Source organism: Macaca mulatta, chromosome 17 (assembly GCF_049350105.2).
Source record: "Macaca mulatta isolate MMU2019108-1 chromosome 17, T2T-MMU8v2.0, whole genome shotgun sequence".
Taxonomy (NCBI): domain Eukaryota; kingdom Metazoa; phylum Chordata; class Mammalia; order Primates; family Cercopithecidae; genus Macaca; species Macaca mulatta.
This window is the reverse complement of record NC_133422.1, coordinates 30,968,625-30,995,485: the sequence shown is the minus strand read 5'-3', so window position 1 is coordinate 30,995,485 and position 26,861 is coordinate 30,968,625. Positions and strand designations below refer to the sequence as shown.

At 42.4% G+C, this 26,861-nt stretch overlaps 2 protein-coding genes across 4 annotated transcripts in view; one reads left to right on the top strand and one right to left on the bottom strand.

Moving 5' to 3' along the window:
• The window catches only part of DHRS12 (dehydrogenase/reductase 12), a 40,747-nt gene extending 36,535 nt beyond the window's left edge, over positions 1–4,212 (top strand). The window contains 1 exon segment of the mRNA XM_002808146.4: positions 3,980–4,212. Coding sequence (XP_002808192.3) covers positions 3,980–4,089 — 110 coding nt within the window. The 3' untranslated portion in view covers positions 4,090–4,212.
• A 1,257-nt stretch (positions 4,213–5,469) lies between these two features.
• The window catches only part of WDFY2 (WD repeat and FYVE domain containing 2), a 176,997-nt gene continuing 155,605 nt past the window's right edge, over positions 5,470–26,861 (bottom strand). For all 3 annotated transcript variants that reach the window (XM_077973835.1, XM_028837568.2, XM_077973834.1), the window contains 5 exons: positions 22,641–22,746; positions 16,795–16,896; positions 15,770–15,900; positions 13,919–14,027; positions 5,470–12,498 (listed from right to left, as the gene is read on the bottom strand). In XM_077973835.1, coding sequence (XP_077829961.1) covers positions 12,469–12,498; positions 13,919–14,027; positions 15,770–15,900; positions 16,795–16,896; positions 22,641–22,746 — 478 coding nt within the window. In that variant the 3' untranslated portion in view covers positions 5,470–12,468. The remainder of the gene's footprint in view (positions 12,499–13,918; positions 14,028–15,769; positions 15,901–16,794; positions 16,897–22,640; positions 22,747–26,861) is intronic.

Genomic DNA, 26,861 nt, shown 5'->3' with positions numbered 1-26,861 from the left:
ATTATTGCCTCAATTTCAGAGCCTGCTATTGGTCTATTCAGGGATTCAACTTATTCCTGGTTTACTCTTGGAAGAGTGTAAGTGTCCAGGAAATTATCTATTTCTTCTAGATTTTCCAGTTTATTTGCGTAGAGGTGTTTATAGTATTCTCTGATGGTAGTTTATATTTCTGTGGGGTCGGTGGTGATATGCCCTTTATCATTTTTAATTGCGTCGATTTGATTCTTCTCTCTTTTCTTCTTTATTAGTCTTGCTAGTGATCTGTCAATTTTGTTGATCTTTTCAAAAAACCAACTCCTGGATTCATTGATTTTTTGGAGGGTTTTTTGTGTCTCTATCTCCTTCAGTTCTGCTCTGATCTTAGTTATTTCTTGCCTTCTGCTAGCTTCCGAATGTGTTTGCTCTTGCTTCTCTAGTTCTTTTAATTGCGATGTTAGAGTGTCAATTTTAGATCTTTCCTGCTTTCTCTTGTGGGCATTTAGTGCTATAAATTTCCCTCTACACACTGCTTTAAATGTGTCCCAGAGATTCTGGCATGTTGTATCTTTGTTCTCATTGGTTTCAAAGAACATCTTTATTTCTGCCTTCATTTCGTTATATACCCAGTAGTCATTCAGGAGCAGGTTGTTCAGTTTCCATGTAGTTGAGTGGTTTTGATTGAGTTTCTTAGTCCTGAGTTCTAGTTTGATTGCACTGTGGTCTGAGAGACAGTTTGTTATAATTTCTGTTCTTGTACATTTGCTGAGGAGTGCTTTACTTCCAATTACGTGGTCAATTTTGGAGTAAGTACGATGTGGTGCTGAGAAGAATGTATATTCTGTTGATTTGGGGTGGAGAGTTCTATAGATGTCTATTAGGTCTGCTTGCTGCAGAGATGAGTTCAATTCCTGGATATCCTTGTTAACTTTCTGTCTCGTTGATCTGTCTAATGTTGACAGTGGAGTGTTGAAGTCTCCCATTATTATTGTATGGGAGTCTAAGTCTCTTCGTAAGTCTCTAAGGACTTGCTTGATGAATCTGGGTGCTCCTGTATTGGGTGCATATATATTTAGGATAGTTAGCTCTTCCTGTTGAATTGATCCCTTTACCATTATGTAATGCCCTTCTTTGTCTCTTTTGATCTTTGATGGTTTAAAGTCTGTTTTATCAGAGACTAGTATTGCAACCCCCGCTTTTTTTTGTTCTCCATTTGCTTGGTAAATCTTCCTCCATCCCTTTATTTTGAGCCTATGTATGTCTCTGCGTGTGAGATGGGTCTCCTGAATATAGCAGACTGATGGGTCTTGACTCTTTATCCAGTTTGCCAGTCTGTGTCTTTTAATTGGAGCATTTAGTCCATTTACATTTAAGGTTAAGATTGTTATGTGTGAACTTGATCCTGCCATTATGATATTAACTGGTTGTTTTGCTCGTTAGTTAATGCAGTTTCTTCCTAGCCTCGATGGTCTTTACATTTTGGCATGTTTTTGCAATGGCTGGTACCGGTTGTTCCTTTCCATGTTTAGTGCTTCCTTCAGGGTCTCTTGTAAGGCAGGCCTAGTGGTGACAAAATCTCTAAGCATTTGCTTATCTGTAAAGGATTTTATTTCTCCTTCACTTATGAAACTTAGATTGGCTGGATATGAAATTCTGGGTTTAAAATTCTTTTCTTTAAGAATGTTGAATATTGGCCCCCACTCTCTTCTGGCTTGTAGAGTTTCTGCCGAGAGATCTGCTGTTAGTCTGATGGGCTTCCCTTTGTGGGTAACCCGACCTTTCTCTCTGGCTGCCCTTAAGATTTTTTCCTTCATTTCAACTTTGGTGAATCTGGCAATTATGTGTCTTGGAGTTGCTCTTCTCGAGGAGTGTCTTTGTGGCGTTCTCTGTACTTCCTGGATTTGAATGTTGGCCTGCCCTACTAGGTTGGGGAAGTTCTCCTGGATGATATCCTGAAGAGTGTTTTCCAACTTGGTTCCATTTTCCCCCTCAGTTTCAGGCACCCCAATCAGACGTAGATTTGGTCTTTTTACATAATCCCATACTTCTTGCAGGCTTTGTTCATTTCTTTTTCTTCTTTTTTCTTTTGGTTTCTCTTCTCGCTTCATTTCATTCATTTGATCCTCAATCGCTGATACTCTTTCTTCCAGTTGATCGAGTCGGTTACTGAAGCTTGTGCATTTGTCACGTATTTCTCGTGTCATGGTTTTCATCTCTTTCATTTCGTTTATGACCTTCTCTGCATTAATTACTCTAGCCATCAATTCTTCCACTTTTTTTTCAAGATTTTTAGTTTCTTTGCGCTGGGTACGTAATTCCTCCTTTAGCTCTGAGAAATTTGATGGACTGAAGCCTTCTTCTCTCATCTTGTCAAAGTCATTCTCCGTCCAGCTTTGATCCGTTGCTGGCGATGAGCTGCGCTCCTTTGCTGGGGGAGATGCGCTCTTATTTTTTGAATTTCCAGCTTTTCTGCCCTGCTTTTTCCCCATCTTTGTGGTTTTATCTGCCTCTGGTCTTTGATGATGGTGATGTACTGATGGGGCTTTGGTGTAGGTGTCCTTCCTGTTTGATAGTTTTCCTTCTAACAGTCAGGACCCTCAGCTGTAGGTCTGTTGGAGATTGCTTGAGGTCCACTCCAGACTCTGTTTGCCTGGGTATCAGCAGCAGAGGCTGCAGAAGATAGAATATTGCTGAACAGCGAGGGTACCTGTCTGATTCTTGCTTTGGAAGCTTCCTCTCAGGGGTGTACTCCACCCTGTGAGGTGTGGGGTATCAGACTGCCCCTAGTGGGGGATGTCTCCCAGTTAGGCTACTCAGGGGTCAGGGACCCACTTGAGCAGGGAGTCTATCCCTTCTCAGATCTCAACCTCCGTGTTGGGAGATCCACTGCTCTCTTCAAAGCTGTCAGACAGAGTCGTTTGCGTCTGCAGAAGTTTCTGCTGCGTTTGTTATTTTTTACTGTGCCCTGTCCCCAGAGGTGGAGTCTACAGAGACAGGCAGGTTTCCTTGAGCTGCTGTGAGCTCTACCCAGTTCGAGCTTCCCAGCAGCTTTGTTTACCTACTTAAGCCTCAGCAATGGCGGACGCCCCTCCCCCAGCCTCGCTGCTGCCTTGCCGGTAGATCACAGACTGCTGTGCTAGCAATGAGGGAGGCTCCTTGGGTGTGGGACCCTCCCGGCCAGGTGTGGGATATGATCTCCTGGTGTGCCTGTTTGCTTAAAGCGCAGTATTGGGGTGGGAGTTACCTGATTTTCCAGGTGTTGTGTGTCTCAGTTCCCCTGGCTAGGAAAAGGGATTCCCTTCCCCCTTGCGCTTCCCAGGTGAGGCAATGCCTCGCCCTGCTTCAGCTCTCGCTGGTCGGGCTGCAGCAGCTGACCAGCACCGATCGTCCGGCACTCCCCAGTGAGATGAACCCAGTACCTCAGTTGAAAATGCAGAAATCACCGGTCTTCTGTGTCGCTCGCGCTGGGAGTTGGAGACTGGAGCTGTTCCTATTCGGCCATCTTGCTCCGCCCCCCCGGACTCGGTTTTTCTATTTTTGGAAGCAGTGCTCTGTTCACGTCTCTTCCCAATGGGCGCCTAAGGGGGCAGGCATGTGAGTGGATGCCATCCGAAGACAGCACTTTACCTTGGGTAGAAGCCAGGCTCTTTGCTCTGCTTCTCTTTCCTCTGTTCTTGATGAGAACCACCCTTGCTTGAGGAATTCTGAAGCGCTGGTGACCCCTGGGATATCCAGGAGGATAGCCGTGCCCCTTCCCGCTGATCACCCAAATATGGTCTCCCGTCCAGCCCTGGCTGCAGCCTCCCAGTTACTGAACTGCACTTTACATATCAATCCATGCTGCCTAATCCGTGGGGGACCTTTGAAGGCAGGGATGGGGTCTAACACCCGTGGGGCGCCGCCACGCCAGCAGGCATCAGTTCAAGGCCTGAGCAGCACAGGGACATGGACCCAGCCATGCTGCGGCAGCTCACACCTCTCTGCTGTTCCTTCTCACTTTTAGATTGGAAGCCAGTTTCCACACACTTGCCTCTCACTAGAACGTCCTCCTCACCAGCCGAAGAGGAGACACTCATTGAAATCCTAGAGCAGCTGGCTCAGACATTTAAATAGACCAACTGAGGCACAGTGTGGTACCAGAATTGCCTTAGAAAATACCAGGTGTGGTCTAGGGGCCAGTGAACAAGACCTCACTTCAACTTCCCCTCAAAGACGTTGTGCCTTACAGTGAGGGGCCTACAAGGGCTGGGAACTTTTATTTCAAAATAAATACTACCGGGGCTGTGATCAGGCTGGCCGTGACTCCTGCAGCAGGTTCTTAAGTCTCTCATTTATTCCAGAATGTGGTTTTCTAAAGAATTCGAAGTTCGAGATGAACCACCATTGCCAGTCTGAGGGGACCCAGGGTTGGAGGCAGCAGGAATGCCCCGCTGTGGACTCCACTTCCCCTCCCTTTCTCAGCTCCTCCAGTGTCAGAGGCTGGTGCTGGGCCCCCCCACCCCCCACCCCAGGAGAGGGCTGGACACTGCCTTTGCTGTGCATGGTCCCAGGAGCACAAATGTAACCAACGGATGCTGCATATTTACATACACAATTGAATGAGGCCTAGTTTGCATTTGCTTAAGACTAGGAGTGGCTTCAGTAATGCATGTGGCATTCTGGTACTACACTTTGATGAAACCTCTAATTTACACCATTTTACCTCTTAGTGACTCCAGGAAAAGTTGCAATAAAACCAATGAGCAGATTTAGAATACATCTACATACATTCTTCGTGTCCATGGTGGAATCAACATAACTCAGGCCCCACAGCAGAGGAGAACCCAGACGGCTGCAGCTTCTCAGTGGTCCTTGAGACACTGATCCAGGGCTCATCAGCCAAGGGCCACAAGGAAGGGATTTTTCTGGGTGTGCCAGCCTGAAACATCAGCATCTTTCTGACAAAAGGAGGCACCATCAAGCAAGCACCAGCTCCATTTGACTCATGCCTCCTTTTCTGCAGGAGGATGAGGGGCCTCAGCAATGCTGGGTGTGGGCGAGGCTGTGCTGGGCGAACACCGGGACGGGACAGCCCAGCCACTCTTTCAACCCTGATTCCATAGCATGCAGGTCACTCGGTGCCTTTGCACCGATTTTTCTTCTCCATAAAATGAACCTTACAAGTTTTAAAAGAGGCTTTCCCTGGCAGTGTTTGCCCCGAAGTCATTTCTCCTCATTTGGAAAGTTTACTAAACACAGGAAAAAGCCGACTTACATGATAAAGAAAAAGAGCTCCATGGCCTGAGCCCGTGTGCTGTACTTAGACTGTGGTGAACGGGGCTCATCGTCACCTCCAAACAGCAGCTCTCCCTGGCGTCTAGAGAGCAGGTGGAGTGGTCTGGAACCTCCCTCTCCCACCAACTGGACAGAACCCACAGGGCTAAACAGCACAGCAAGGCTGTCGGGGTGCGTGTGTGTGGCCACATGTAACAGTGATGGGACCACAGCTGCAGAAAGGTTTTCACAGAGATTTATTTTAAACCATGGAGGCAACTCTGCATTGAGAGTTGTACATTGGTAATGTATACACGTATATTTTGGTTAGAGGGAAGCACAGTGGGAAAGTGAGCAGAGTAAAAAACATTCACAATATTCAGCAGCATTTGAATGGAGGCCTGGATACAGACATTTCAACATCCTAGGAAATTCTTGCTCATTGCCACCTAATCCCATTCAGGAAGTCAGTGTCAGGACCGGCAGGGAGCGTGGTAAATGCTGGAGGGGTCCAGCTAGACCACACGGGAGAAATCTGTTCCAACGTCGGGCTTATTACATTCTCAGCCTGACCCCCCCGAATAATCTCACTTCAGAAAAAGAAAGAAAAAGATAGCCATACGGCAACATGCCCACTGCAGCCAGGTCCAGATGTGGGCTGCAGCCTGGTGGATGTAGAGAATGGAAGATCCGTGTCCCTGGTTAGAAGTAGAGTGGTAGGCAGGCACTAATGTGGGGCCAGCACCTTCCCTGTTGTCCAGTTAGTAACAGTTTTTGTACATTTCATGTATTTTGCAAAATGACAGTACCTTGAAAAACAAAGTCATGTAAAAAGCAAGGCAAATGGTATAAGACACAAATCCATAAGAGTACAATGGTTTCAAGTGACACTAGTGTTTTGGTCCATATGTCATACTGGCATATACTGCTGATGTAAGGCTGCCATCCACTAAAATGATAAAAGAGAGTGTATATGTGAAACATATTTTTCAAAGCATTTTCCCCTTTTGTGTGAGTGACAGCTCACCTTTTCATGCATCCCCGAGAACCAAGGGAAAAAAGAATCGTAAGTATCAAGGTCAGATTCTCAATCTAACTTTTCAGCCAACCTGTAATTCCTGACACTTCCAAGAAAGTCAGATACTCTTCCTGACTGGTAAAGGTAAACATTTTGAGGTATCTGTTTTTAGTGAGGTGGTACCATAATTAATTTTCACACTTACCATCTTAAAAAACAATTTTCCCCTACAACCTCATGAAAAGAAACTTTACCATCTTTTCCCAAAACCAAACCTAGTAGGCTGTAGATGGAAAAAGTCCAGAAAGTAACTCACTTGATATGATGGAAGACAACAAAGGCATGTGGTGATAGACCCTCCTGTATCCAAGGGAAGCCAGCAACATGTGGGCAGCTCACTGGTGATGGATTAGGCACGCCCAATAATAAACGAGACTCGTGGAATCGTAGAATCACAGGATTGGAAGGGACCTTAAGAATGATGATCAAATTCATCCCTCACTCAAGCCTTTAATCTCCCTTTCAACATCTCTGGCAAAGGCTCTACGCTCTTAAAAAAATTCCCTGGTATGGGACGTGCAAGGAAGATATCCCATTCCAATTTGGGACTGGTCTAATGTATAGACACTGCTTTCATGTGCTAAAGCTAAGTAGGCTTCTTGGTGGAAAGGAGATAATGTTTAAAGGCAAAAATCCAAACCACAACCCTGGAGGGCTGACATGTGATTCCTGGTTAAGAAGCTGAGCTGAAGTTTTAACAGGAACACAGATGTTTCTGGACTCAGTTTTGGACATAGATCTTTGGGTCCTACAAGGAAAAGGCAAATGATGTGATAGCAAAGACAGGCGCTGCCATCCCCCTGCATGGTGTTCCTGCCTCCACAGGGCCAGGTCTCCCAGACAGACCTGTAGCTGAATTGACAAAACTCTGCCTTCCCCTTGCAAGTGCCCCTGTAAGGAGGATCCCCCACATTGTACTGGAATCATCTGCGACTTGCAAGAGCAGAAAGTGGAGGGCAGCAGCTGCCTGCGTCTGCACCCAAACACTTGGCCCCGCCTATCTGTGCAATGCCACACTGGACTAGAACAATCCCCTCTTGCCACAGGTCCAGGGCTTTCCTTTTCCAAAGTGGAGCAGCTGAGCCCAGCACACCTTTGGTGTTAGTCTGTGAGTCCTTCCTGGTAGCAGGCCGTGCACTCATAGGCTCCACCTCCTCCTCCCAGACTCCAGTGAGAGGCTGTGCACCCAAAGATCCAGAATTAGTTACCCTGGGTCACTTCCAGATAACAGTTCTAGGGATTTCCAAAGAAAAAGAAACTGATACTATTATAATATAAACTAATAGTAGCGTTGGCTGCAGGAGGAGCCTCTGGGGAAACCCCTCGCAGTGAGCCGTGTGCTGCTTTCCTCTGAGGCCAGGGAGCAACAGCATCTGATAGCAACAAGCTCGGTTCCGGGATGCAGCTGAGTTACTTGGCTGTTCTCCGGCAGCTCCAGCCCACTTGTGATCCCTGGACACACCACACTGACTCCAGCTCTCAGGCCTTTGTTTATGCTGTTTCTGAAGCCTGGAAAGTCATTTCCATTTTTCCCCCTTATGACTCACTCCTCATCCTTTAACACTGAGCTCAAAGTCCTTTCCTCTGTGAAGCCCCTCCTGCCACACCTGCTGGGTTAGTGGCACCCTGGCATGCCTCTATTATGACCACATTGCACTGAAAAGACCCATTTACTCACTGTGTGACCTCTGCCCAGCCTGAGAATGGGCTGCAGACAGCTTGCACCGCCAGTGCCTAAAGCCTGGTGGCTGGTGAGCGCTCAACACGTTGACATGAACATTCAAATCTCAGGGATCATCTAGAGAACTCAGTGTTCAACAGGAACTTAACTTCTGTGTTTTCCAATCCAGTTAATAAATATCTGTCTTCATACCAGGAAAAATTCAGTAGTATTTTAAAGGAGAAAAAATAAGAATGTATTGGTAAAATGCTTTCTTTCACTTCGAAGTATCTTAGTGAACAAGAACACTTACCTAGAATTAAAATTCTATGAATAGCCATAACCAGAGGAATCTCATTTAGTGAATATTTGTGTCCAGTAACTGTGACCCACGCTTAGAGCTATCCTTTTGCTTAAAAACAAAAATTTGGGCCTTAAGAAGTGATTAGTATCAGTCAAAAATAAATTATACTTTATTCAGGGCCTTGCTCTGCTGCCCAGGCTAGACTGCAGTAGTGCAATCATAGCTCACTGCATCCTTGAATTCCTGGGCTCAAGTGATCTTCCTGCTTCAGCTTCCTGAGTAGCTGGGAATACAGGTGTGTGCCACCAGACCCAACTAAGTTTTACATTTTTGGTAGCGACAGGTCTTGCTGTGTTGCCCAGGCTGGTCTTGAACTCTTGGGCTCAGCGATCCTCCCGCCTCGTCCTCCCAAAGTGTTCAGATTATAGATGTGAGCCATGGCACCTGGCCTATATTTTATAAAATGAATCTCAGAAAATGAAAATGTGATATTCCATAAGGGCAGTGCTGTAAGCCTGGGAATCACAGCCAAATGGGGTAGGGTGAATTTTAAGTGCCCCTGGATTTCCATTTCAGTTTTGCCTCTGGGGTGGTTTGAGGGGAATGTATAGGAAGGAATTTATGTGGATGAAGGCAATAATTACCTCCCCCACCACAGGGCTGTAGCCAAAAAAAGTGTCATATATGCTTCTGATAAGAGGAACAAAGCTGGTTCCAGACAGCGCCCTGTCTCAAGGCGCTGAAAGTCTCTCCTCCCACTCATGCCATTACTAAGTAATGTTCAAGAACAGCTACTCCTTAAACATTCTTTTCTCTTGTTTACGTCTCAGTCATATCTAACTGCCCCGTATAACTAATGTGTTTTCTGCTTGGAACACTCTAGATCTCTGAAGATGCCTTCCAGTTTTGTGACTTTATGATTTCTGGAATAATTAAAACAATCAAATGAGAAACACATTATGGTGGATTGACCTCATACAAAATGACATAAGATTCCAAATGTTTAATCTCAAACCATTTTGCTATTGTGAAGACACACTCAGGCAGTAATGTCAAGTAATGTCATTCGTTTGGAGGAACTAAGAGCATGTGGTTGGTTTTGTCCCACCAGCTAGAGAACTCTGCATATGATATGTGTAGATCTGCCACTTTCTCAACGCAGGCAAGTTAGGCATTATTTGCAAGAGCTGCTATATGTTTAAGCAACAGAGCAAAAATATATGTAAAGTGCAAATCCAACAGGGTAAAACAAGAATTATGAGAGTTCACCTAGACAGAACAAAAGCCAAGTAGTGGCGCCAGCTTTCACTCCTAAGGAATGGAGCCTCCATTTCCCTAAAATGCTTGGAAGACACCCAACACCAGCACATATTTCTCTACAAATTACAAAAATGGGGGAGACACTTAATGCAAAACTCAAGAATTCACAGTATTACAAACACACAGTTGGTTTGCTAAACACATTTCATCAAATTCAAGCACCCATACAGATGAGAGAAAAGGGAAGAGCAATAGATACCTTGACATATCTGTGGTTTTCTGATCATGATTTTCAACACCAGTGAGATGTGAAGTGGCTTCAGCCTCTAGTGGCTCTGTGGGCTGGGAGGAAGACAGTAGAGTGGCATGCAAGGCCACAGGCCAGAGCGACTGTAGAGGACATATGTGATCTGACGGGGATACTCTGCTTCCCGAATAAGGTCTGAAGCCATCTAGACCTATCTCAGAACCCACACAGCTTGCTGGGCGCCTGGGCCTTTGCTGCCCTAATACTGTTTTCCTCTCTCTGTAGGCAGGCCAAAGTTTAGGAAGGGAAAATGGAGTGACTCATGTCTATTACTCATTTCCAACACACAGTCCTCTATACATACAACTTAGTAAGTGGCTGCAGGTTCTAGTAATAAACTACAAAATAGATATTTGAGTATTTTAAATTTAATTCCCTTGTTAAAGCTCTCTCACAGAGCAATCATGCAGAAAAGACTCCAAGTAGTTATAACAGTTTTGACTGATGCAAGCAAGGGTAGTGTGGAGCAGGACAGTGAAGCGACAAGTGCTAATACCCTGTGCAGGGCATGCGTGTGCCTCTTCAGAGCTCCGGTCACATGGGCTGCGCTGGGCCGATGGCTCAGGTGACAGCTTCCATGTACCATGGCTGCATGGGACACATGCACTGGTCCTGCTTCCCAATGCTAGGGCAGCAGAATCACCTCTAGCAAGGCCCCACCCCCGGGAAGCACACATGGGGCAGTGCCCGAGGATGGCTTGTAGTACTTCCCCCTAGTTAGAGAAGTAATGAATGATTGTGAGGGCAAAAAACGGCTCTCCAGGAAAAGAGGGAAAATAATAGGGAGGATTTCGATTTCACTCCCGTTATGTATCACCACCAAAAAAACCTGTAGAATCAGAAGACAGCAAGACACTGTGGGGTGGGGCTTGGGTCGGGAAGGACAAGCAATTGGCCTGTGATCCTCAAGAGACTGGCGAGCTCCCTGATGCTCCCGACATGTGAGGTTGAATGAACTGTGCGTGTAAAGTGCTTAGGAGGGGTAGGCACCTGGCGCAGGCTTGCCATTAATTTTTATTCTATTTTTACAGGGGAAAATAAGATGTTTAAAAGGGACTTCGGTATCCTGAGTTGAGTCACTACACACAAGAATATTTCATTTTCTCAAGCTTGATTGGATTCCCTTAGAAATAAGAGTTCTTCAGGTTCGCTTTCTAAAGTCCTCTTTTCCATTCCCATAGGAACACAGCCTGCACTGTAGGTACCATTCTGTCTCGGATCAACCACATACCGTTTTAGTAAGAAAGTGTGCAAAGTGTTCTGATGAAACACATTAAGATAAAATGTTTAAATATCTAGTTTTTAAAGGGATAGAATACAGAGGGTGAGGAATACAGCAGGATTACAATCCTGCTGTAATGAACATGTTCAAGTTCAGAGATGATGTCACACAGAAACACACGATTTAAAGACACTTATTTTCAGAGCATGTATGGTGGGGCTCCCCAACCCCGGGCTGCAGGTGGGTACCCATCCATGGCCTGTGAGGAATGGGGGGCACCCATCAGAAGTGAGCAGCGGGCAAGCAAGCACTACTGCCTGGGCTCCGCCTCCCATCAGATCAGCGGTGGCGTTAGATTCTCATAGGAGCACGAACCCTATTGTGAACGGCGCATGCGAGGGATCTAGGTTGCATGCTCCTTGTGAGAGGCTAGTGCCTGCTGATCTGAGGTGGAACAGTTTCATTTTGAAACCGGTCCCTGCTACCAACAAGGTTGAGGACCACTGATGTAGGATTTTGTGTGTGTGTGTCGTTTGTTTTCATTGTTATGAGTGAGGGAGAGCTGTGTCAAAAAAGCTAAAACATGAGGCTCGGGAGGCTCCAACTGAATTCTAAATGATCAGGCACTAATCGTTGAAGCTCTGAGTTAAAATAATCTACTTCTGTGATAACCATGGTTGGGAGCAGCTTTCTCACAGCATTTTTTTTTTTTTTTTTAAATGCGGGAAAGACAGAGGCAACTGAGGCAGAAACACAGTCTTTTCTACTCAATAAGAATGTGAATGAGGCAGACATTACAAACAAATCGCTCTTCAGGCGATTCCAGCAGCTGGTTGGTGAATCCACATGATGAGTTTCCGAATCTCTCCACTGAGGAGGACATGAAAGCAGAAACACTGGGAATAAATAATGTAAATACATCCCCTTCAGGAAAGGCAGAGAGGTGCAGGTAGGTGCAGAGGGGAGAGAACAAAAAGCCGCTGGCCATGTGACACATGTTGAAGTAAAGAAAATACAGAAACTATAATGACCAAAATACTCTGAGTGGATACTTCCCTTATTTCTCTGACACACAAAGCAACACATAAAATGGGGTGTGGAAAGTATAAAATTAAACACCCCACACAGATTTTTCGGTATACTCAAAACAATGCAGCACAGCCAGACTGTATAAACCATTTGTTAAAAAAATAGCTTCTTTTATATTGTATGAACAAGTTAGAAGAGTCCCCTTGCAAGTTCTCACTCGCCGGGTCCCCACTGTGCGCATGGGTCATCTGCAAATTCATCCAGGGTCTTTAGTTTCTTTCTTACTTCTCACATGTCTGCTTTACCACTCTGGTAATGACTTGGATTAAAACAACCATTTCTTTAGTAAATACTATCTTTCTGATTCCTGGGAGAGTCATCAAGACACGACTGGGGTCATATCCCACAACTGCAAATAGGAAAAGATACAGAATGAACTAAAATTAAATTGTGTTGAGGATAACAGTCCTTAGAACTAAATTCTTCAAGGAAATTTTTTTCATTTAACAAACAACCACATACTATACTAACATGATTTCTAAATCTATAAATTTTTTTTCATCAAAAAAGTTCAAATAAAGCTCAAAAACATGACAATGACAGCTTGAAATTTTGATGTAGCTAATGAAGAATAACGGCAGATTCAATCTATTAATGGCTGAGAGGACTGGGAAGACAAGCTGCCCTGCAGATCCTCCTGTGAGTCACTAAAAGGGAAACACTGCAGAGCACTGTGTTGACATCTGAGACAGCTTTCGATGAGCCAACATGAAAGAGACAATATAGATCTGTCCCACCCTCCAAATAGATTGAATCCATTAAATAACTCAATCCATTAACGGGACGCTAAGCACGTGCTGTGTCCTTTCCATTTAAACTTCCAAACCATTTTACAAGATACCTCGTTTTCAAAAATAAAGGACCTGAGGCTGCCAGAGTTTATCTTATTTTAATTAATTAATTAATTATTTTGAGACAGGGTCTTGCTCCGTCATCCAGGCTGGACTGCAGTGGCACAATCAAGGCTCACCGCAGCCTCAACTTACTGGACTCAAGTAATTCTTGCACCTCAGCCTCCCGAGTAGCTGGGACTACAGGCAGGCACCATCACATCTGGCTAATTTTTAAATTTTTTGTTAAGACAGGGTCTCACTATGGTGGCCAGGCTGGTCTTGAACTCCGGGGGTCAAGCGATCCTCAGTCTCATCTCCCAAAGTGCTGGGATTATAGGCGTGAGCCATCACACCCAGCCCCAGAGTTTATTTTAAACTTCCTCTCAAAATCATGGAGATCTGGTAGCTTCCAAAGTGGGTTATTTTAGCTATCTCATCCTGCTGTGACCCCCAAGAATGGGTCAGGGAGGTAGAGCTCAGTGCGCTATAAATTCTCATCTGTATTACTGTTTTGACTGCTACACATGTAACCTATTACAGTCTTTTTAGTCTGTCCCAAGTAGACTATTCCTTGCAGGCTGAAGCTCTTATTTCTTTGTGTAGAGCCAGTGCCTGGGATGAGGCTGTGCATGTATCATGTTTGTAATAGGTCCTCAAATACACTCACCTTCAACGGTTAACTTTTTTTTAAAGAGATGAGGTCTTGCTTTGTTGCGCAGGCTAGGGTGCAGTGATGTGATCAAAGCTCACTGTAGCCTTCAACTCCTGGACTCAAGCAATCCTCCCTCCCAATCTCTTGAGCACCTGGGACTACAGACACATCATGGCTGGCCACCCAACGATAACCTTTAGAGCAGTGCCTCCCATGTTCTTGGTGTTCCTGTATATTTATATGAGGCCAAAGACGGAAAGCTTCTTAATAAGATGGCGTCTTACCTTAATAACCTTGTCAGTTCCAGAAGTCAGTAACCATCCTCTGGTTGCATCGAAATGCACATGCACAATGTTATGTTTACTGTCATGGAAGGTGGCTGTGGGTGCACGTCTGGAAGAAGCAAAGAAAGCTTCTGAGAAAAAAAGGTGGTGACATATGAATGAGAGAGATCTAGGATGACATTAGGCTCTAAATTTTGGCCTCATGGCTAAAACTGCTTCACTGATAGGAATGTTCCTCAGATCTGACTTTATTCCCTAGTGACCAGTTATGATTAAAAAAAATTACAAGAATTCTTGTAGTCTTTAAAATGGGAAAGAGATGAAAATTTCTAAAAGTCCTTCTGGAGAATGTTGCTCTGATGGTGTCTGCGATAATCTCCACCCGAGCTTTTAAAAACCATAGTGCTTTTGCTAAGTTTGAGCTCAGAAGGACTTGCCAGTAAAATAGTCTATTTAATTAAAAAAAAAAAAAGGACCAAGATAGTACTAAGTGTCCCGTGATATTACTAAGTGTCGTTCTAATTGGAGAACTATCCCCCTCCATTCATTTTTCCTTTTTCACTGGTATGACTGCAGACTTGGTTTTTATATAGTATTCTAAAGCTGTAACAAGCAAAACAAAATAACAAACAAACATCATTATTTTTGGATTTTTAACATACACTGTTTTTTTTTAAGTCAGAAGGCTTGTCAACTGCCTGGGTGCTCTAGAGGCAATGCGAGTGCTTCCACAGAGAAGAGGCAGAAGAAACAGAGGTGGGAAAAGGCGCAGGGTGCAGTCTAGGAGACGGCGCTCTTATCATGCTTCAAGGGGCCCGCTTCACTGCAGTGGGCTCTCTCAGGACAATTTTCTTCTTTTTTTTTCTACAGTTAAACTGGCAGGATAGATCTTCAGTAACTTAAAATGGTTACTTTAAATTTTTAGAAGATTTAGGCTTAACTGTAAGCCCTTTAGACTCTTAAAGTCTGTGTCTTTAGCTAGAAAATGAAGAATTAAAGTAGACTATCCCTAAGGTCTCTTGTCCTCTCTAATTCAATGAGAAAACCCTCTTACTAATTTCATCATGTATGATGAGTGGAAAATAATGAATGAACATAAATGCATACTTATGCAAGGGCATCTTATTTTATATTTGATATGGATAAATAAGACTACTTATGATTTTACTGTAATACAAGGTGCTGGGAGGATTGGGAAGACAAGCTAACCCGCAGATCCTCCTGTAAGTCACTAAAATCAGCGAAATGCTGCGGAGCACTGTGTTTACATCTGGGGGCAGCTTTCAATGAGCCAACACTAAAGAGATAACATAGATTTGCCCCCACACCTCCACAGCACACTGAGGGGTGGTAACGTATATCCTGGGTTACTGGGCAGGTCTGACGAGCAGCCAGCTGAGCAACTGGGCAACTGGGAATATCTGCCTATTGGGTAAAGTGACTTGGCTCTTCCCGGAAAATGAAACCTTCTGGACCCATGGACTCACTCAACTCCTGTAAATATACCAGCTTGGGACAGAAAGTGAATCCTGAGCCCTTATACTCCTGGGTAATTCTCAAGTAAATGAGCAGACAGGAGGTTTGTTCTGAGAGCACCTATTTTAAAGGCACATAACCTAGAAATTAGAAAGAACACAGGGATGAATTCTTTGCGTGTATTTTCTCTTCTCCTGTCTCACAGGATAACACACATCTCTCGGTGGCAAAGGAGAGCTTTTACTACTCGCCATGGACTATATTCTAAACCAGCAGAAACTAGAGCAACCCGAGTGATGGCTGCGGCGCTGAGTGCAGGGCTCAGATTAGACTCTCGCTTTAACCTGAAGCGGTCCTCAGGCTGCAGGAACTTACTCTTCATCTGTGATGGCCTCGTGGCAGCTGTCACAGACCCTCACTTCAAACTCGAAGCCCATCAGGGGGATGGAGGAGCGCTTGGAGCTGCATTTGCCGCAGACAGCCTTCCCACACTTGCGGCAGTGGTGCTGGAGGAGGGAGAGAAAATAGATACTCATCATGGCTCCCTCGGCTCCTGAGGCCCCCGCACCTCACCCCTCCTGGCAGAGAGAGGTGTAATCAACTGCATTCAGGTGAGGATGCTGAACAAGAGTGCCTCAGAACTAAAGGGAACACACTAGATGTGTTCTTTTTTGGGGCTCTGTTTATTCAACAAGGACTGTTGGGTAACACACCTGACGGGGACACCTCCCCACTCTCTTGCTTTTCCCTACTCTTGGTCCTTTCCAATGATCATACTAGGAACTACACAGGAACCACCCAGGGGCCAGGTGATCTTAAAGCAGGGTGTCTGAGAAACTGACATCTCAGGAGATTATGCTGCTGGATGAAGGAGAACATGCAGGAAACCTGATTCAATCTGCTGACTTTGGCCATGGTGTAAGCCTAGGTGACCTAACATTTTATTTCCTTGGGGAAGACCAAACTGAACCATGGACTCAGATTGAGAATGCTGTATTATAAGTAGATCTACATAACCAAACGTAATCAGAAGGAGGGAAAGTAAAATAATTAAGGAGAGAGAAACACCATTTATATAATTTATATAATTTCATGGTCTGGTATCCATACGAACTAAGCATGACACCTCTAATTGTAAGGTGTATTGCAACAGAGGCCACTAGAATTCTAACATCACATCCCTAACTGCTTACTGGGAACCAGCCACTACAGAAACTGAATCCAGCAGGAATGAGCTACGGTAGACAAACAGAGTAAATTACTGTGCAATCACAAGGTGACTCCAGGATCATAATTTACCCTCACCACAACTCCCACCCAGGGGTGTTATTTCTTCTAAGATCACATGGTTGAGCTATTTCCACACAATTACATTTTGATGAAGCATCCATATCACTCACCTGTCTTAGACCAATTTTCTTACTGTCCCACATTTGCTTGAAGTTCCAGAAGAAAGGCTGATCACACTTTTGGCAGGAATCACTGTCCAACCATTCAGGGGTCTTGTCAAATAAAGCACAGAACAGGTCAGTGTGGCCAGCAGTGAGGACAATGGAACCACTGACCCTGATGAAACTTACGGAGCAATCAGGATGTGTTTATAAGAGGTGTGATTTCTCTGTCAATCATTCAAAAAACATTTACCGAATGTCTATTCTGTGGCAGGCCCTGGGGATGGGATGTAGTGGTGAATAAGAATCTCCACCATCATGAAAATATGATTAATAATTATTTGCATAAGCATAAGTGTGTGAAGGCCCAAGAGGGAGAAGCACAGAGTGCTTTGGCAGAGGGATCACAAGAGCCTCTGACCCAGGCTGAGGTTCTCAGACAAATAAGACAACTGAGACCTGGGGATGGATGGAGCGCAGATGGGGAAAACGAGGGATGAGGCTGGAGGGGGCAGGATTAATGTTTGTTTGTGAAACAATTTCTCGAATACTAACTTATTACCATTAAAATTATGAAGTAAAAACAAATAAATATTTAAAGACATGGAACACGTTCAATATATAATAAACTAGCACAAAACCCCCAGGTTATTAAACAGTATCATAGCACGGAGTTAAGACAGACTAGGAGAAGATATTTATAAAGTTTTGTAACTAACAACTCCTGCAAATTACTGTATACAAAGAACCCCTGGAAAATCAGTATGGAAATCACAAGAAACAGTTGAGAAACGGGCAGAAGATACAAAAGATATGAGCATGCAGTTCACAGTCAGGGCAGTCTGAATGGCTAACATATATGGAGAGGCTCAAATTTACCGTTAAGCAGAGAATGCAAATAAAAATGAGATACTATTTTACCTCTGTCTCCAAAAGGGCAAAACCAGAAAGGGAGGGAACAATTGCTACTGGTGAGGATGTGGAGTGTCAGAAAACTCCCTGTTCTCCATTAGAAGTATAAATGAGTACAGCTGTTTGGTTGCATTTAGCAAAATCAAGAATATACCTTCAATTGATCCCACTCTTGGGTTTATGGCCCTGAGAGTCTCACACAGTGCAGGTCTGTGAGGGGACACATACAAGAAGGTCATCTGGGCATTGTGTGTGGTACCAGGGAGTCTGTGCCAGTCTACATGCCCTTTGCTTGGGAAACAGAGAAGTAAAATGTGACTGGTACACATGATGGGGTCCTGTGCAGAAGCACCACAAGAAACAGCACGATGGTAGAGCTCAAAAGGGTTCAATGGCAAAAGTTGGAACTAGAACTAGACTTACAGTACATCAGTTACATAAACTTTTTTTTTTTGGAACAGTCTTGCTGTGTTGCCCAGGCTGGAATACAGTGGTGTGATCTTGGCTCACTGCAACCTTTGCCTCCCAGGTTCATGCAATTCTCGTGCCTCAGCCTCCTGAGAAGCTGAGATTACAGGCGTCTGCCACCATGCCTGGCTAATTTTTTTTGTATTGTTAGTAGAAACAGGGTTTCGCCATGTTGGCCAGGCTGGTCTCGAACTCCTGACCTCAAGTGATCCACCCGCCTTGGCCTCCCAAAAGCTGGGATTACAGGCGTGAGCCACCGCGCCCAGCTGAGTTATGTAAACTTTAAAACACACACACACACACACACACACACACACACACCCCTTTTATAAGGAAGCATGTGTGTTCAGGACACACATTAAATGCATCACAGTGGGTATCCATGAGGAGGCATTTGGGAGTTAAGGACCGATAAAGCGGAAAAAAAATAAGTCAGCATGTTTGTGATTCTATTTTTTGTTAAAAAAAAAAAAAAAGTCTTACATACGTGTTATGTGTAGAGAAAAATGTTAGGAAGGATGTATGCCAACATGTTCAGAGTGCTATTTCTGGGTGGTGGTAGTATGAGTAACTGACATCTTTTCTATTTACTAATGAGCACTTTGTAACTTTTCTACCAAGAATATTATATACAATATATACCTTTAAAAAATGCTAAAAGAATGAACTTCCATTCACAATTGCTTCAAAGAGAATAAAATACCTAGGAATCCAACTTACAAGGGATGTAAAGGACCTCTTCAAGGAGAACTACAAACCACTGCTCAGTGAAATAAAAGAGGACACAAACAAATGGAAGAACATACCATGCTCATGGATAGGAAGAATTAATATCGTGAAAATGGCCATACTGCCCAAGGTTATTTATAGATTCAATGCCATCCCCATCAAGCTACCAATTACTTTCTTCACAGAATTGGAAAAAACTGCTTTAAAGTTCATATGGAACCAAAAAAGAGCCCGCATCTCCAAGACAATCCTAAGTCAAAAGAACAAAGCTGGAGGCATCACGCTACATGACTTCAAACTATACTACAAGGCTACAGTAACCAAAACAGCATGGTACTGGTACCAAAACAGAGATATAGACCAATGGAACAGAACAGAGTCCTCAGAAATAATACCACACATCTACAGCCATCTGATCTTTGACAAACCTGATAGAAACAAGAAATGGGGAAAGGATTCCCTATTTAATAAATGGTGCTGGGAAAATTGGCTAGCCATAAGTAGAAAGCTGAAACTGGATCCTTTCCTTACTCCTTATACGAAAATTAATTCAAGATGGATTAGAGACTTAAATGTTAGACCTAATACCATAAAAATCCTAGAGGAAAACCTAGGTAGTACCATTCAGGACATAGGCATGGGCAAAGACTTCATGTCTAAAACACCAAAAGCAACAGCAGCAAAAGCCAAAATTGACAAATGGGATCTAATTAAACTAAAGAGCTTCTGCACAGCAAAAGAAACTATCATCAGAGTGAACAGGCAACCTACAGAATGGGAGAAAAATTTTGCAATCTACTCATCTGACAAAGGGCTAATATCCAGAACCTACAAAGAACTGAAACAAATTTACAAGAAAAAAACAAACAACCCCATCAAAAAGTGGGCAAAGGATATGAACAGACATTTCTCAAAAGAAGACATTCATACAGCCAATAGACACATGAAAAAATGCTCATCATCACTGGCCATCAGAGAAATGCAAATCAAAACCACAATGAGATACCATCTCACACCAGTTAGAATGGCAATCATTAAAAAGTCAGGAAACAACAGGTGCTGGAGAGGATGTGGAGAAATAGGAACACTTTTACACTGTTGGTGGGATTGTAAACTAGTTCAACCATTATGGAAAACAGTATGGCGATTCCTCAAGGATCTAGAACTAGATGTACCGTATGACCCAGCCATCCCATTACTGGGTATATACCCAAAGGATTATAAATTATGCTGCTATAAAGACACATGCACACGTATGTTTATTGCGGCAGTATTCACAATAGCAAAGACTTGGAATCAACCCAAATGTCCATCAGTGACAGATTGGATTAAGAAAATGTGGCACATATACACCATGGAAGACTATGCAGCCATAAAAAAGGATGAGTTTGTGTCCTTTGTAGGGACATGGATGCAGCTGGAAACCATCATTCTTAGCAAACTATCACAAGAACAGAAAACCAAACACCGCATGTTCTCACTCATAGGTGGGAACTGAACAATGAGATCACTTGGACTCAGGAAGGGGAACATCACACACCGGGGCCTATCATGGGGAGGCGGGAGGGGGGAGGGATTGCATTGGGATTTATACCTGATGTAAATGACGAGGTGATGGGTGCAGCACAGCAACATGGCACAAGTATACATATGTAACAAACCTGCACGTTATGCACATGTACCCTACAACTTAAAGTATAATAATAATAAATAAATTAAAAAAAAAATAAAAATAAAAAATGCTAAAAGTTAACAAAACAAAAATGGATTTTCTTAACTGTATAAGACACCTGTTCAACCTATGAGATGTCGCTCGATCTACATCCAGCTACTCAAGGTCTTCCATTGTCTGCCCTTATCTTTCAGCTAGCTGCCATCCTCTCATCTGACTGCTGCTCTAAACTGCTCATGAGCACTAATGCACCGCATCAACCTATCGTGTTCACCTTGTCCTTACTCTTGCTGTTTCTTAGCCTGCAAAGCCCAGGTGCTCCTGCTCAGAGCATATCCAGACCCTGTTGATCCTTCAGCACAATGTTCCTCCATCAATCCTTCACTGAGAACACTAGCCAATGATGACTCCATTCCTTCTAAAATACCCAGCACTGATGCTCTAGCATATATCAACTATAATTTCACGATTTATACCGTTTAATAGAATTCTGAAATTTCCTCCTACAAGCCTTTTCTTTCAGAAAGTCTGTCAGTACTTCAGGTTAGAGACGATTTCATTATATGTCGCAGACCTCCCAAGGTGAGCATTACACAGCACTTATCATAACTAGGAAGCAGCTCCATAGAGGCTAAGATTAAAACAAAAATCTCAGGAAATTTATGTTTATAAAAATGATACTTGCAAAAAAAATGAATGGAACAATCTCCATTGCTTATTTAGAGTGTTGACTCACTAAGATTTTAAATTAGTCAATAGTATTGGGTGCCTTTATATCTGCACATCAAGAGGCTCATAAACAAGGTTGCTCAAAGAACTGCCCATCAACCACTTGGTTTCATCTCTGGACACCACACTGTTATCCTCCTTTGGCCTCTGTCCATAAAGGGTCCAGGCTGCATGCGCCAAGGGAAAAGAATCGGGTCCTTCTCCCCTCCCCTGGTTTGGTTAGGTGGGTCCAGAAAAAAGTCAGGAAAGACCAGGTGTGACTGTCCCTAACCCAAAGCAGGCTGACATGCAGAACCCAACCCAGGACATAATCACAAGCCATGCGGGAACATGGTTAGCATGACTGGCACTCATTGCAAACATCTCCAGCCTTTGTATTAATGATGCCAAGTATAGTTTTCAAAAGCAATGTTCTATAATTCCCCACCTTCTAACAGTAATGATCATTTTGATTAGTTACTAATAGAATTCCCATGGACTTAAGATCTGAGCAAATAAAGCTTTAATCTTCTTAAGCATATAATTACTGGCATTTGAGTAAGGCATTACATTGTGGGTAATAGCAACTACTCTCTTGAAATGAGACTGGGGTGAGGGCATGGAAAGAAGGTAGGAGACTTTTGTCTTTTTAAAGTGTTTCTTTTCTATGTAATTCTTGTATCCTGCAAGAAATTAATTATAAGAATGTGCATTGTCAAAGGGAAAGTCTACCCAGAATAATTCTAATGTAATGGGAAAATGGTTAACTTCAAAGTACTTGTCAAAGGAGACATGCAGGAAACATATTTGTTAAGATGCTCCAAGATTAAAGTGAAAGCTCATAAAAAAGAATGTTCTGATAACATGTAAATATGTGCTAAAAAACTAAGGATATATTTATATCTGGAGAACTATTTAGAACATGACTTACAAAGTACAAAATAATTATTTCTAGTATTTCTATTAATACCAAACTAAGGATTCTTGCTTCATCTTAGCCACTATTTTCTTCCATGACATAAATCACGTGAGTCCTCTGTTTTTGTAGGGCATTGTATACCAAAGGACTAATCACCAGGAAGTAGATGATTTCTTTTCCTAACCTGTACTTTTGCTGTGAATGGTGTAACAGATTTAAACAGCTTAGTCTCAGTCAAAATTCTTACGAAATCTCCATCACAGGAATGTTACATGCCAACTTGTGAGGGGGGAAAAAAAAAACTCAACCCAAACAACTCCTTTTATGCTATAATTCTTTGACGTTACATGCCTTATTTCATGGTTTAATCATAAAGGAATAAGAAATAAGCAGGAAGGGAGGAGGGCCAGAACCACAAGGCCCACCCCACCCTGCTGTGCCACCTACCTCCTGCCTCTCCACGTCCATGTTCCAGACGACAATCCCACCATCACCGCCACAGGAGATCAGCTGTCGCGTGTGCTGCGCATAGGAGAGGGCCTGGACTTTGTCGCTGTGAAAGAAACCAAGGGTTAGTGACAGTTTAGGAGAACAAATGCAAAGCCTCGCTGCAGAAACCTCGGCAAAGTCAGCCAACGTGCTCACTCACTCTGAGCCCCAAGTGTAGATCTTAGAAACCTGATGGAATTTTCAGCATGCTAAAGGTCAGAAGAGTATCCGGGATTTAAAATAAGTCTGAATGCTCCTTGACATGTTCAGGCCCCAGGAAGAGGTAATCTGTCAGTTACAACACTTAAGGAAAAAAGCTGATTGTTGAATGGACTGTAACTTCTTACTGGTTCCCTCCTTCCTCAAGTAATTAAAATCTATAGCATATGTTCATTTTATATTTGTTCAAGAGTCATGATTTTCCCTTTTACAAAATTATCCTTGAAGAGTTTTGGAGGTCATCCGTTGAGATGCCCACCGGATTTACCTGACACAGCCAGGTAAACTGTGTTGCCTCAGGTGTGTATCTCACAAGTGGCTTAGGACCAGCCGTGCCTTTTCTTGGCTCCCAGAGTGAATCCATAGTAGTAACAGACCTGAATTTCACAGGCTCTCCATTTCTCTAGTTTTTACTCTCTCTCCTGATTCTGTTTTATTTTTCTTTCTAGTTTGTGCAGGGCTGACAAGTTATTCCTTCTTGGCAGCAAAGATGATGGAGAATTTAGTTTTATGGTCTGAGTGATTGTTAACAATGGATTACAGAGATCTGTCTTTGTTGGGTGAGAGAATAGGATATATAGTTTCTTGGTTTTTTTTTTTTTTTTTTTGGTATGGTTGTCTATTTTGAGCTCAAATCAATGAAGAATTTTGGTTCTACTGGGAAGGAGAACAGCTCTTTGATATCTGGACTGGTGATTTTTTGTGTGTTTCTGTTTATTCTTGATCTGTGGCTGAAGTTGAAAACCTAAAGCTATTAAGCTCTGTCTTTGTGTTTATAATCCAGAAGAGCCTTCACCTCTTGCTGTGTGTGGAATGCTTTCCTATTTCCAGAGGGTGTCAATAAATGGGATTACGATACCTTTTAAATTAAAAGAACTTGTTCTGATTGTCTGATAGAGATAAACAAGTGCTTTTCTAAATTGAGTCCTCCTAAAATCACGGAACATCAACCTCTAATATTGTGAACCTGCTAGACTTAAACATACAAATTCTTTTAACAGAAACTGCTAGCCAATTCAGTAATATTTTAAGAATCCAAGTTCATAAAATTAAGTTTCATTTGGCAAATGAGACTAGTAACATAGGTTTTAAAATGTTACATCTTTCTCTGATTTATTAGTGTTGAACAGAATACAAGTGTGCATTTTATTTTTATTTATCCTAAATTTATTCAGGATAGCTGGTCAAATGAGCTCATACATAATGTTTAAGATTATTAAAAATATAAATTGTGTTCAGCTGAATTGAATATTCTGACAAACTTTTTTATATGAATAGCAATTATATTTTGTAGCATATCAACTTAAAGATAATTTCCAAGATCCTTAGGTAACAAAATGGACTAATGTTAACCTGAGCTAATCAATAACCATTGGATACTTAGATAATGTCTACATAAGTTAGAATACTGTGACTTTGTATAAAGTATAATATTAAGTTTACATATGTTTGCTTCTTATGTTTCTATGCTATAGCGAGGCTATACCTTTGAGTTGTGTCAATACATGAGTTCATTTTTTGCCACTTTAAGGGAATGTAAAAGTGCCTTATGTCACTATGGAAATTTCAGTAATGCGTGTTCATGAGTTCTGCTAGTCTGCTAAAATGATTATATGGGATGATTTATCCATATCCTCCCTCCTCCTAATTTTCTCTATGAAATATAAATTAGTTTCTTTGGTTAATTATTATAATTTAAATGGGTGGTTGAGATTATGCCAGGAGCATTAATGAAAAAGAAATACAATGGTTTTTGTTTTTCAAAGAAAAACAGGTTAGCTTTGTATCAAAGCAGTGGTTCTTGAACATTTTGGTCTCACAATCCCTTTATACTCTTAAAACTTATTTGAGGACACCAAAGAGCTTTGGTTTAATAAGTGACAATGATCAATGTTTGCTGTATTTGGAAATAAAACTGAGAAATTTAAAAAACATTAATTCATTTGAAAACAGCAATGATGAATCCATTTCATTTTAACATGTCACATATTTTGTAAAAAAAAAAAAGAAAAAGACATTTTCCAAAACAAAAAATTATGATGAGAAAAATGACATTCTTTAATATTTTTGCAAGTCTTTCTAATATCTGACTTAATAGGAGAGCTGGATAATCATCTTTCTGTATTTATCATAATCATAATATCACTTCTTGTAGCTTCTGGAAAACTCCACTGTATACTTTTGAGAGAATGAAGATGAAAAGGGCAATACTAAAGTGTCAATTTGTTCTGGAATATGAAAGAGAAAAATGAAGGACAAAACTTGGAAAGCGAGTTTTACTTGCTTTGGCTTACAATACTTTAGTCTGGAAAAAAGCTGTAAGATGCATTACAATTTTGGCTAAGTTCCCTCAGTTTTGATGGCTTGCTTCGTTAGTTTACTGATTAATGCCTACAATGTGAAAGGATATTCTTTACCTTCTGTGGAATCTGCCTAGCTAGCAGAGATTCTATGTCTCACCAGAATTATTTTCAGTACTTTAATGTTGACTCGATTAATGCTCTTAAGAAAAAAAAAGAGACAGAACAAGAAGTACTCACGTGTGAAAAGAATTTTAAATTATTTAAAATTGTGTTATCATCTATGCTTATTTTTAAATGTTTTACTGCTTTAATTATACAGATAACCAGGTATTGCTTCTTAAGCAGCCATGCTCCTATCTTACCCCCACTTAAAATTCCCTTGACAGCTCTTGTTAGAAATAAAGCCTGAAGTAACAAATAAAATGAACACTCTGACAGTTGATTTCTCAGCAAGGCAAAGTTTACTTCTGCAGAAGGGTGCTGCTCGTTAGTCTGGTCACCACAAGAGCACACCAAACAAAGGAAAACAGTGGCTTTATCCCTAACGCATTGGCTCCTACTGCTGTGTCCAGTCTCCATTGGGTAGAGTTGGACTGCACAATCTAAGCTGAACTCAGTTGGCTAACTTGAGAAGTGCAGGGATGCGGTTACACTGGTGGGAAAACAGTTTTGGCGGTGGGGGTAGGGGGCATTGCAACGGGAGGGGTGATTTACAGAGGGAGTAGCAGATGTGGAATGTGGGCTCTATAGGTAAAGACTGAGAGGAAGGTTGTTTCCCAGGGCAAGGGAACACAGAGAGTAAGGAAGTCTGGCCTTGAGAGCAGGGAACAATGGACAAGGGAACTTAAACACGTTAACCCCTTTGAAGAAGAATGTCTTACTATATACAACCCTGGTTTTGCCTTTCCAAACTGAACCTCTGTTTTGAAAAAATAAAATTTTTAGGATGTGTTTTATGCCTGAAGATTTCCCAAAGAGGTCCTAGAAAATCATAAAGACTTGCTCCCTTGTCTTACAAAAAGAGAAATGTGGTGAGGTGCAGTGGCTCATGTCTGTAATCTCAGCACTTTGGGAAGCTGGGACAGAAGGACTGCTTGAGCCAAGGAATTTGAGAGCAGCCTGGGCAGCATGGTGAGACCCTGTCTCTACAAAAATTAAAAAAATAGTCAGATGTGGTGGTACACGCCTATAGTCCCAGCTACTAGGGAGGCTGAGATCAGAGGATCACTTGAGCCTGAAAGGTTGAGGCTGCAGCAAGCTGTGATCATACCACTGCACTCCAGCCTGGGTGACAGTGAGACCTTGTCTGAAAAAGGAAAAAAAATTTAAAAAAGAAATGCTATAAATAATTGCATTTGTTTGATGTGTTACTATTTTAAGAGTAAATGGGAATAATTGTCAGATCAGAAGAGATGCTCAGCCGGCCCTAGGTTAAGTCAGTAAGTAAAAAATTTTCTTAGTATTTCAGAAATTATATGTTTTATTGGAAGACTGTGGAGATTTCCTGATGTCATTATTGTCTATAATATGTTTTACCCATGGGGAAATACTGATCACAATTCTTAGGAAATAGTTATATAGCATATCCCAATGGGGAATTTTACTTTCCCTCATTCTGATATCATTGGTCACAATTACAAATTAACCCTTAAGTTAC